A 13,103-nucleotide genomic window follows, 5' to 3' on the forward strand; every position below is an offset into this window, starting at 1 on the left:
CAGTTCCTCGTAGATCTGCTTGGGAATTCTATAGTCAGCCATGTGGGAGACATGGCCTGCAAGTTCAATTTTCTGGAGGGTGGTCTCCATGCTGTTGAGCCCAACATGATGGAGGACCTTGTCTGTGATTTTCTTCCTCCCATCCAATCCTCATGATGGACCTTGGATGTCTATTCTGGAAGCATCCTGAGCTTTGATGTGATGCCTATATCAGAGTCAAGATTCTGAGCCATACCAACAGGGAGGTAAGGACAGTGGCCTGGTACAGTGTGATTTTAAACTTCAGCTTAATTATATGCTGCTTTGAGACATGATCATGGGAGTTGGCCATAGGTAGAACTTGCTTTGTGTGCACCGATATCCTCATGGAAAGTAGCATCTTTGGAGCGTAAACTACCAAGAGAAATTTCTACAGCCTTGAGACTTGTTGACATCAACAAATGTGTCGGGTACAAGATTTTGTTTGACACAGTCTGGATGTCTTCCTTGTTTCCGCCGCTAGGCAGTCATCTGCACATAGAAGCTCTCTGGTTATTGCCTCTGTGACTTTGTTGGAGGCCTGCAGTCTGAGAGATCGAAGAGCTTCCCTGAATGAACCCAACCTTGTTGCTTGCAAGCACGTCCCCAGTGGCTTCCTTAAGGTTAGGATTAACCAATGCAGAAAAAAGAAATAGAAGAGTTGGGCCGCCACACATCCATCTGTACCACCACTGTGAGTGAACATTACTCTGACTTCTGAAATTTAATTCTTGGTTGCTGGTTTTGTCATTTCCTTCCCAATTTTCTCAACCCTTAAGTCCCCTGGCAAGTTATAATAATAATCTTTATTGTCACAAGTATGATAACATTGCAATGAAGTTACTGTGAAAACCCCTAGTCGCCACATTCCGGCACCTGTTCAAGTACACAGAGGGAGAATTCCGAATGTCCAAATGACCTAACAGCCGTCTTTCGGGACTAGTGGGAGGAAACCGGGGCATCTGGAGGAAACGCACGCAGACCGGGGAGAATGTGCAGACTCCGCAGACAGCGACCCAGCCGGGAATCGAACCTGGGACCCGGGAGCTGTGAAGCCACAGTGCTAATCACTCCCCTGGCAAGTTTTACTACGCTTCCCTTTTTCTCACTTCCCAGTATTTCTCTTACCCTATTTGAAACAATTTGATATATCTTCCTACACACAAGAGCTGCTCATGAGTTGTTGAGTGCATTATAGAGGCAATTGCAGAAATACAAACACATTTTTAAACACAGCCACATCAGAAGGTACTAAACAATACCAAAGATGAAATATCTTTAATATTAAAAAAGTACAAAACAGAAAGGAAGGGTAGTTGAATGGGTTTGTTTATACAAGTATATCATTTTCTGAAACAAACTTACATTGATATATAAAGCAGTTTAGAAAGGCCTACACCAAAAACTAGCAAAGAAAATCAGAATGTTACATTAACAAATTGGTAAAAGATTCCAACCATAACATAGGTAAAGGTGCATCAGTAGATTGCTCTATTTTAAACAAATTTATAGACAATAATTCTGAACGAATCTTGACTTGTAATAATACATAGTGCTGATCTTGTGATAGCCAGTGGATTAACTTCCAAGGTTTTATTTTGAAACAAATGACAGAGAGCTCTCTCACTTTACATTTTAAATTGGCTTCAGTGCCTCAATGCTTGCACCAGAAGCTGGCAAGGTCCACTGGTGGTCAGGAGGGCACTGGAAAAATGGCTTGCAAACCATAATACGAAGGTTGTCAGAGACAAGAACTCACTGGCCAATTAATCCAAACGCAAAAGATATACGAACCACTAAACTGAAATTGGGAAACTCATGCTTTCTGTCTCCCACTCTGGTGTAATCTTTACTCACAATATCCATTAGAATACAATAAAGCAGAACTCCAAGCTATCACTATACTTTTCAAACTTTCATTAAGCAACTAACTGGCATGTTAAAAAATTCCAAATCTACATCTTGAATTTTATTGCCAACATTATATTACTCCTTATCGTATTACATCACTTAGTAGATTTGGATTGAATAGATAACGCAAGAAATATGTCCAAGAATTAACTTCCAACATTATCAATGTATTTAAAATATAGGAAATGGTGGCATAGTGGTATTATCACTAGATTAGTAGTCCAAAGGCTCAAACTAATGCTCTGAGGACATGGGTTCAAATCTCATTCTGCAGTTGGTGGAATTTAAATTTACACTTTGTTTCAGATGGTCAACACCGCTTAGAATGGGGTCTTCTGTTTGGTCAGAGGCAGGAAGGTGTGACTGATTGCAAGTGAGGCAGGCAAGGGGAAGATAGAAGTGGAGGAGCCTCAGCTTTTGCAATTGTTCAGCAGGTCTGAAGTTCTTGCAGTCTGTACAGACGAGAGTGGGGAGAGCAGGGTAGATGAGCAAACTGACCAAAGCACCATGATACTAGAAGCCATTCAAGTGGAGAGAGATAACAGAAATGTAGGTGATGGCAACGTACAGTATAGTGAGTGATAGATACTGGTAGGTCTTTTCAGCAGAGAGTTATACTCCAGATGGCTGTATTGCCTGTCCAGTGCAACATTTGCATTGGGCTGGAGAGGAACTTGCAGTGGGAGGGAGAGATCCAGTGGCCATAGTCTATGTTAGCACCAACAACATAGGTCTTTCCCGTTTTGTGGGAGGAAACTGGAGCACCCGGAGTAAACCCACACAGACATTGGGAGAATGTGCAGACTCTGCACAGAGTGACCCAAGCCGGGAATCAAACCTGGGTCCCTGGCACTGTGAAGTAACAGTGCTAACCACTGTGCTACTGTGCCAAACAAAGTAGTAAACCTGAGGATTGGGAGTAGTTCCACGAAGCAATTAGGGAGGAAAATGGTATATTGGCCTTTATTGCAAGGGGATAGGAGTATAAGGGTAAGAAAGTCTTGCTGCAGTTGTATAGAGCCTTGGTGAGACCACACCTGGAGTAGTGTGTGCATGTTTTGGTCTCCTTACCAGAAGGATATACTGGCCATAAGTGGAGTGGAACGAACATTCACCAGACTAATCTCTGGGTGGTGGGATTTTTCTGAGGAAAAATCAAAGAGGCTGGGCTTGTTCTCCAGAGTTTAGAATGACAGGTGATCTCATTGAAATGTACAAAATTCTTATAGAGCTTGACAGAGTAGATAAAGAAGGTTGGAGAGGACTAGAACCAGGGGAGACAGTCTCAGAATGAGAGGTAGGCCATTTAGGACCAATATATGGAATTTCCTCAATCAAGGTAGTGAATCTTTTGAATTCTCTAGCCCAACACCTGTAGAGGTTCAGTCAGTGAGCATGTTCAAAGCAAATGTCACTAGATACCAATGACATCAAGGGATATGGGGATAGCGCCGGTAGATGGCATTAAGGTAGAAGATCAGCCACAATCTTGGTAAATGGCAGAACAGGCTTGAGGGACCTCTTGCTCCTATGCTCTTATGAAAGAATTGTCATAATATTTAAAATCTATATTGAAGAATCGGAACCCTAGAACATAAACGTTTCAGTTAAAGGCCCATTGCCTAGATGCAAAACGTGATCAGTAATTACTTAATTTTGGACTGCACGTAAGAAATTTTGCTTGATAAGTCACCATTAATTACTTGCTTTCCTTGAATGATTTTGCATTCATACACCTATTTTATTGTTTATAAACTCAATTTTTAAACAAATAGTACATTGTTAATTCACTTTCATACATGCCACTTGAACAGCACTGAACACCTTGCATGCTCTTCGGCAGTGCTGACATATAATCCCTTCATTGGTCAAAATCTATTCTTGCATGTACATAATTTTAAGATTAATGTGTTTTAGGATTTTAACCTTCGGTTTGCAAGATATAATTCCGGTTTGGCAGACTGATTTTAAATGTAGGATAGATGAAATAAAGTTTGGTCTGGATAGGGAGCAGACAGGGTTGGGATAATTACAAATCAAAGGGAGGTCCATGTTATGTTAGTGAAGGGTAGGGCAGCTCAGTGGCGCAGTGGAAGCACTGCAGTCTCACGGCGCTGAGGTCCCAGGTTCAATCCCAGCTCTGGGTCACTGTCCGTGTGGAATTTGCACATTCTCCCCGTATTTGCATGGGTTTCGCCCCCACTGTGCAAGGTAGGTGGATTGAACATGCTAAATTGCCCCTTAATTGGAAAAAATGAATTGGGTACTCTAAATTTATTTTTAAAAATGATAGTGAAGGGTGAGATGTTAAAAGTTAAACAAAGGGAGCCTCATGAGCACAGTGGGCCAAACAGCTGGCTTGCAATGCAGAACAATGCCAGCAGCGCCGGTTCAATTCCCGTACCGGCCTCCCCGAACAGGCGCCGGAATGTGGCGACGAGGGGCTTTTCACAGTAACTGCATTGAAGCCTACTTGTGACAATAAGTGATTATTATTATTAACCGTCTTGAGGATTCAGCTGTGTGGACTCAGGAGGGGGTTCAAATTATTAATTCAGACTCCAGATCAAAGAAAGGTTTGATGGCAACTTGTAAACAAAGGGAGGTTTTAAAGTACCCACTTACCCAGGAAAAGTTTAAAAATAATTGGTTTGTATCTCTACCTGAAAACAGACCCCATGTGTCACATTTCCCCATGCTTGAAGGGGAAAGATTCTGTTGCTTTAATATATTTCTGCTGTTTTCACAGCCTATGGGAAAATCAGCCTGGGAGTAGTTTGTGAGAAGGCAGTCTATGCCCACAGTCAGGACAAGGGGTCCAGAGGCCATCAAGAACCAGGGGAGTTCCTGATTTGAAGTCACTGTGCAGAATTTGCGACCAGGGCCCCTGCTGGGAACAAAATGTCCAAATTCATGAGGAATTAAAGATTGCCACATCTGTCTAATGAAGCCAGTGTGAGAGATTGGCAGTGCAATCCTCACAGAGAATTAGTATTCTGTAAGTCTAAGTGTCAGACTGGGAGACAAAGGAGAATCAAAGTGAATTCCTGGAAGCTCTGACACACATTGGTTTGGTTACAGAACTGAATGACCGCTCACAAAACTGTAACATAAAAAGGTTCAAATTAAGAGTAGGATGGGAAAAGTTTGGTTTGGAAATTTGGTGTAAAGTATAACTGCTTATGAGGTATAATAAGTTAGTAGTGCTAGTTTTGTTTTGACATTTGTCACAATAAAAGTGTTTTTCTAAAATGTGGAATCTTATTGCATGGTCTTTCATTTAATAACTGGGAATTTTGATTTTTTTAAAAATCGTTAGCGGTTTCTATGGAGACTAGCACTCTCCAAATTTGAAAATGTTAACGTTCAGCATCAACTTGTGTAACCACATTTTTCTGTTATCGATGCTGTGCAACAAGGCTTTACTCTAATTAAAGGACAGTTACTTGTAACAACACACACAAAAGGAATTTTCAAAGACAATTTGATCCATCCAAAACCAAGTATCATTTAGCCAATTCTGATGAAATGGCATCAACCTGAAAGGTTAACCGTTTCTTGCTCCACAGACGCTGCCTGACTTGCGGAGTTTGCTCAAATGGTTTCCCCCATTTTCTGCTTTTATGTTACTACCCCAATAAACTCTGGCCGGTGATGGAACTACAATCTATTTAGCTTCTCGTTTGCTTAGATTGTTCAGCAATGCAAAAAGGAGGTATTGTTGCCTGTCGATACACACATCCAAACTTGGAATCTAAAACACGACAAAGCAGTCGCTTTGTATTTAGAAACATTTTGATGGGTCCCAAAGCTGGAAGCGATGCAACGGGCTCCTTCCAGAGTGAGGTGCTGGACGATACTGTTGAGCTTGTTTAAAACGAAGCAGCCCAAGCAGGTTTCTGAGTCACAGCATTTCTGTTGGAAGTTTAACACTTCTGAAAGTCTATCGTATGTTACAGAAATCCTGGGGCCACACTTTTTGTGCAGTGGCTCTGAACTACTGCAACATGTTTCTCATGGTCATTACTTCTGTTTGTTAATTAAGTTCAAAAAATAAATTTTAATTGATTTTGACTGGTGTCTAGATGTTGACTATTTCAGAATTGCAAATTAGTGCTTGCAATTGAGTTTGGGGTTGTTTTGAACTAATACTCACTACAAAGAAAGTTTCAATTAATTTTAAATGGAGCTCTACCCTTCTGCATAGGACTCCTCTATAGTGGGAAAGTGGTGTTCCTCAGAGATCAGTGCTGGGACCACAGCTGCTGTTCACCAATTACATATAGACAATTTGGACTCAGGAATCAGAAATGCAATTACAAAATTTGCAGACAATACCAGGTTGGGGAGGTGCAGTTAACACAGGAAGATTGGAACAATATCCAGGAAGACATTAATAACCTTGCTGAATGGGTGGGGCAATTAGCAAATGAACTTCCGCACAGATAACGGTGAGGTGATGCATTTTGGTAAGAAGAATAAGGAGGCCTCATATTGCACGGAAAATAAGTGCCTAGTGTGCGCGTGTGGGGGGGGGGGGGGGGGGGGGGAGCACAGTGCTGGTGGTGGGATACATTTAGACATAACTAAAAGTTATGATGCAGGTTAATAGGGGCCATAAAAAGCACACCCATAATCACTAGGGTTTATTTCTCGAGGAATAGAGCTGACAGTTTGGCAAGTTATGCTAAATGTGCACGGGACCATGGCTCGACTACACTTGGAATATTGTGTACAGATCTGGTCTCCATATTATAAAAACAGGAGAGTGGAAGGGGACTTGCATAAAGCATAAACGCCAATGTGGATTTATTGGACTGAACAACTGTTTCTGTGCGGTGAATACTATGCAAAACTAGAGAGGCAGGTGAGTGGAGGAGTGTCTCAACATCTGATTAAAACCTATTTTTTATTGCATTCATACCCTCCATATAATCCGAATTCAAAAATATTACCCAACCATACATTAACTACTTCAGCCCTGTGCCTATAATTTGTCCCAAAAACAGTAAATTATGAGTTAATCTTTGATTCAAATTAACTTTCACTAAATGAGTCAGTGAATTGAATTCTAGATTATTGAATCCTCGGCATTATCTTTCTAAACCATCCCAGTACAGGATTCAACAGGCGTATAACACAAATCGGTAACATTCTGGGTTACGATAAACTTTGATACAAGTCACGGGTTAGGTCTCAGCAGGAGTGGTATGTTCAATTCTGGTCATTGCACTTTAGAAAGGATGCCAAGGCCTTGAGAGGGTGCAGAAATTTACCAGAATGGTACGAAGGATGAGGGACTTTCTCCAACCATCATCATTTAATCACAGCTGCCAATATACAGAGGTATAGCAGGTATCCCTTGCTATGAAACATCCTTCACAAAGATTGTCTGCAAAGCCCATGTTTCTTCTGGACAATCAGCTTCTGCTGATTCTGTTCCTAAGAGAGTATTTGCACTAGTCCACTATCCGAGAGCTGTCATTTTGTAGGTTTTGAATAGAATTTATTTTAAATTCTAATGGAGCCAAATGTTTACCGTGGTCAAATTTGTGGGCGTGATATTGACCAGTAGTTAAAAATAAGACCTAGAAACAGTTAAAAATAAATACACAGGCATAAAGATCTTAAGCAACTGTACACAACCATTTTGTGGCACTGTTGATGGTACTGTAACACTCCTTTAAGACAGAACCACAATTGTTAATAATGTAATTAAAAACAATAAAATTAAAATATTAAAAATTAGGTGAACACTCCTGCCTCATTTAGGTGAAGGTGAGCAGCTGAGAACAGGTAATGAAGTATCTTTTACTAGGTTGTATAAAATCTACTCAAAATAAAACAAACCACACAGACTGCTTCATTTTGGATCACGTTCAGAATTTGGTTCAGTTTAGTCATGTATTCCACAGGGCTGCCACTTCAGGTTGGGTTGGGAATGTCCCCTGTTCAATCAAAATCGAGTTACCTCTCATTGCTGGTTTAGAAAGACAATCTAGCCCAAGTCTTCGCCTCAAACCTGAAACTGCAGTCTTGTTGCTGAATTAGATCAGCAAAAGAAACGCTGCAACATAACCCAAATCACCCTGAGATAAGCTGTGTAGTGTGCTTTATTCCAGACTTTGTACAACCTGTTGAAATGTCCATAACTCCCTGACCAAAAGCATATTAACCTGCTAGGGCCCTGAAAGGATGGGATGGTCAAAAGGCAATCTTGTTTTCTTTCTATATAATGGGATCACTTCTCCAGTTAAATTCCATTTGGGCGATGTCAACCTAGAGTTTAGGAGCACCAACTCCATAACCCAATAGTGTTGACACATTTCCACAAATTGATCATGGACAATTATTTGATGGGGGGGGGGGGGGGGGGGACCACTCAAAAGGGGTAGTAGTAGATGGTCTCTTGAGATTAAACCACTTTCTGGGATGGAGTAAGAGGGTGCTTTAATCAGTACCCAGACACAAATGACAGAAGATCACGGAGGCTTGTTACACACATTTTTTAAAAACAAAGGAAGATACTTTGTTTGTTTCTCCTTTAAAATAATTCAAGTAGCCACAAGAACATTTATTACAGTAAATTGAAGGGTACTTACTAATTCATATTTGCACCAAGAAGCCAGAAAATTACTTCTGACCGCAGTATTTCTTTCAATTTTTAGAAAGAAGGGCATTCAGCTTTAATCTCCTCCCAAAAGAAATCAAAATAACCTCTAACTGCAAAATGTGCCTTTTAAAATCATCAAGTAATTTGACAATAGACTTCTGTTGCATTTTTCAAAGTATATATACATAACACTTTTCTAATTACTTCAGTAGACGATCTACAAGCACTTTTTTTTTTTACCTTGTATCAGGTTCTAAGGGATTCACTAATGCAGGAGCTAGGTTTAATCGTTGCAAATCCTCACTCAAAAGTACTAAATCTTCAATTTCATTTCCTTTGAATTTTCTTTTACATATCTTCACTGTTACCTTCTGTTTCAAGAACAATTTCATAGCCTCCTTGGCGGCCATTTCTTTGGCACTCACTTTGCATTTACCATATCCTGTTGCCAAATATACAGACTTGCACCTTAGTTCACAAACAATCCCTTCACGGGCAGAGCTTTGTGGCAAATGCAGTTCAGAAATATCTTTTAGGGGAACACACACACTTTCAAGGGTCCCCTTTGCTGACTGTATGCAGTTACTCAAGATGCTCAAATGGTTAAGCTCATTACTGAAACCACCAGCTGACACCAACTTCCACGCTATAGCCTTGTAGAGTTTGTTATAAAAGGTCTGTTTCTCTTTCACAGCTTCTGGAGTTAAGCTGACCACCGTTACGAGGGTCTTGCAGCTTTGCGAGACAGGGGGCTGCACAGCCTTTTGGGAACTCCCAACCGAGGCAGGGCGGTCAACAATGTCTGGCTGAATATTAGGTTTAACCTCTGCAGAGTTAGATGGGAAATGCTTGGTCTGTGCTGGAGCTTCAGGACGATGCAGCAGTGTCTGCGGTTGGGTGACTGGAGCCTGGGTAGGAGTACTGACTTTCTTCACTTCACTTGCTCTTGAGACTTGCCGGACTTCTTTTTGATTTGAGCTGGTGGATGGTGCTGGACCCACTGGAACTTGGACCTGCGGTTCAGGCAAAGGAGACGATGGTTCACTAACAGGAAAGCCATCCAGGCCTGGGATCCTGGTATTATCAACGTCCTGGCTGCCATTTCCTGTGCATTCAGACGTTGTAGCAAATTCCATGCAAGTGTCTTCTTTATCTTCCTTTTTCGTTGGACAAGTTGTTCCTTTATTGTTTCTGTTGAAACAAACATAATTGTGTGGAATCCATGTTATGGAATGCACTTCAAATTGAAGCTTAGTCTTTAGTGCCCAAAACTCATTAAAACACTGACAAGAAATCCACAGCTTCCACAGCTGTGCACTACAGTATAGTTAAGAGTTATTTCACTAATTAAAAAAAGTAGCTGCCATTTGAAGAAGTAATACTTACAATCAAAATTATTGATTTATGATGGCTAAATAAGCTTCTGTTTGTGTATATGGGAGGATATATAAAGTGTAAGGGATAACATTCTTCAGTCAGCTTGTAATTAAGGTCACTGGTTTATGGCGACTGGTAAGGCTTTCATTACATGGATTTATGAAGTTCCCCTGAAATTTACAAATCAAATTCCACAATGCTACCTGTTTTCCCCTGAAAAATGCAAGTGAGTGTTTCCGTTTATAATTCAAAGGAATAAAGAGGAAATTCAATCAGCTCCATCCAGATCATCTTCCTAGTCTTCATTCTTCCTAAATTCATCCCTTGCTTTGTTTAAAAGGCACGTCTATGTACCTATTGACACTAAATACATCATGCACTATTAAATGTCATGAAGAGTATCTGCAGCCCAGATCAGAACAGGTGACATTTTAAACATTTCAGCAACTCCAGCCCTGTATAATTTTACTCTCAGTTCCATAAGCTAAATGAAATGGAAGAGGCCTTCATAAAAACATGCACTGAAGTTCAAACACTTAACTTCACAACTACATTTAACGTGGCTTAATAATCAAATGCATGGGCAAGTCAGCTTTTTTGTCACATTGTGAAGCATTTGGGCTGTATCATTACACTTAAATGGCAAGAATCAGTTAAAGGCAGCCGGTAATGAAGCAAAGCACTCTTTCTTTGCGAACAAAGATTAAATGGAAAACGCCAGGCATGCCCTGGCATTTGGCTCAGGAGTGGTTGCCATCCAGGAGAAACTCACTTGTTTATCAATTCAGCTGCCAGAAAATGTACGATTGATGCTGGAATTAAACTGTACAATCACATTTCCTAATGGTTCTGGAATCTTTCTATTCTCCATTGTTAAAACTTTTAATTTTAGTTAATTTTATTCAGTTCCAACTTAAGCAAAATTCTTACTTTTCCATCTAGTAAAATGCTATATTTAATGGTTAAGTGTGGAATTTTTCATGTGGTCTCGAGTGTTTTGTTTTTTTACTAAGTGAGGTTCTTTGACAGGAACTGGACTAATTATCACTAATTGAGACAGTCAAGCTTAGCATTGGACAGAATGAATAATAATGCAGTTAACAAGCTTATTGAGAGGAGCCACACAAATCCAGCCAAGACAATTAACAGTATTCTCCTGCTGGGGTTATAAATTTCCTAAATAAAACTAGCCTGGAGTTTCAAACAGAAAATGCTGGAAAAATTCAGCCGGTCAAGGCAACATCTGTGGAGGGCGAATCAGAATTAACGCTTCTGGTCGATGACCTTTCACCAGATGCACGGAGACCTTAACTCTGTTCCTCTCTCTACAGATGCTGCCTGACCTGCTGAGTATTTCAAGATTTTTTCATTTCAATTCAGATTTCAGGCATTCATTATTTTTTGTATTGGAAAGTTTCAACTTAGCCAGTCCAGAGTCCCTAGAACTGAATGAAGCACATCCTAGTTGGCAATCTAAGATGCCACAAGGGAAACAAATGGTTAAAAACTTGTGATGATGTACAAAGCAGATGGAGCATTACTCAGAGTTGACCCACAACTACCCGACTTAGTCATGTCTAATGTCAATAATGGGTGGCAAAAACGGAAATCTACTCCCTAGCCTACCACAGTCATCCACCTATAAAATGCAAACTCAACCAGTATGCTTCTAAGGTTCAGTTAGGATGATACAGCACAGATACAACTGGATCGCTTAGAGTTTGTTTAGAGTAAAGTCCTTAGCTGTTTCATTGAACAGATTGGTTAAAGGACAAATAAAAAATATTTATCATGTTGTTCCTCTCTGTACTGTTCCATTGAACAGATCACACACAAAAGCATGTCTGATGAGTGAAATAGTTAACTGACAACATATAAATTAGGACAGCAGTAACAAAAGGAATGTACTTATATTTATATGCTGACTTTTACAGGACATCCTGCAGTGCTTCACGGCCGACTAAGTACATTTAAAGTACAGTCACCGTCAGGGAAACAGGGCAGCCAATACATGCATAACCAGGTCCCACAATCAGCAATGAAACAAATGATTAAGTCAGCTTTTTCCGTGGTTGGGTCATAAGTGCTAGCCAAGACACAGAATTCCTTGTTGCATGTGCCAACAGTGCCATTGGATCTTTTAGGTTTACCTAGAAGGCTTCAATTCAATGTCTCGCCTGAAAGAAAAAGCACCTCTGACAATGCAACACCACTCAGTACAGCACTGATCTGTCAGCCTAGATTATGTTCTCAGGTTTTCCAGTCTGTGATTTCAACCACACGATTTGACTTGGAAGCAGGGTGCTACTGCACAGCTATAACTGAGACCTAATGTCTAACTGGAATTGTGGAATCACACATGGAAACAGACTATTTGGGCCATATTATCTGCTCTTTGGAAAAAGCTATCCATTTGTCCCACTTCTGGTGATCTTTCCCTGCAGCCTGGAAATTTTTACAAAAAGGACCTTTTTTGTCAGAATTTATTCACAAACATGTAGCACTAGTCTCTAAATACTGTTATAATCAGCACTGATAAATCACAGTTCATTTTAATTAAACAGATAAATGAGGTCAGGGGGACCTTTAAAGAGACACTCCTATACAGTATACAGTTAATCTGCTAACCATTACTGTTTAAAAGGTGTCTTTTCTTCAGCTTATTGGCAACCAAATCGTCCCTTCTGATATGAACTGGTGGATTTGCAACTTTGATACCTTCTCCCATCTCCAACACTTTGTCCATTACCGACTTTGAATCTAAAAAAACACAAGTTATAATGGTGCGCCAAGATTTGCAGATCAGTGTGTGAAAAACAATTACATTAGCAATTCTTGACTTCTAATCAAATCAGATGTTTGCATGCTTTGCGTATGGTGGATTTGAATCTGGTTATTCAAATTTGCTTAATGCGGACTTGGACTGATTAGGCCATGTATCTGTTAAAATTATAGAATCATAATCCCTGGAGCGGCCATTCAGCCCATTGGACATGTGCTAGATCTTTGAAAGAGCTATCCAAAAAGCTTAACTTCCCTGCCCTTTCCCCACATTGCTGCAACGTCCTTTTCTTCCCAACTATACACCAATTCCTTTGTGAAAGTCCTACTGAATTTGCTGCCACCACCCTTTCAGGCAGTCGATTTGAGAATTCTGCACACTTGATTCCAAGTGTTTTGAGCA

The 13,103-nt window shown here is 40.4% G+C and overlaps 1 protein-coding gene across 1 annotated transcript in view; it reads right to left on the reverse strand.

The window, feature by feature from the left end:
- Nucleotides 1–1,267: 1,267 nt before the first annotated feature.
- The window catches only part of LOC119969936 (protein CDKN2AIP homolog A-like), a 24,298-nt gene continuing 12,462 nt past the window's right edge, over nt 1,268–13,103 (reverse strand). The window contains exon 2 of the mRNA XM_038803904.1: nt 1,268–9,733. Coding sequence (XP_038659832.1) covers nt 8,779–9,733 — 955 coding nt within the window. The 3' untranslated portion in view covers nt 1,268–8,778. The remainder of the gene's footprint in view (nt 9,734–13,103) is intronic.

The sequence above is a fragment of the Scyliorhinus canicula genome, chromosome 8 (assembly GCF_902713615.1).
Source record: "Scyliorhinus canicula chromosome 8, sScyCan1.1, whole genome shotgun sequence".
Taxonomy (NCBI): Eukaryota; Metazoa; Chordata; class Chondrichthyes; order Carcharhiniformes; family Scyliorhinidae; genus Scyliorhinus; species Scyliorhinus canicula.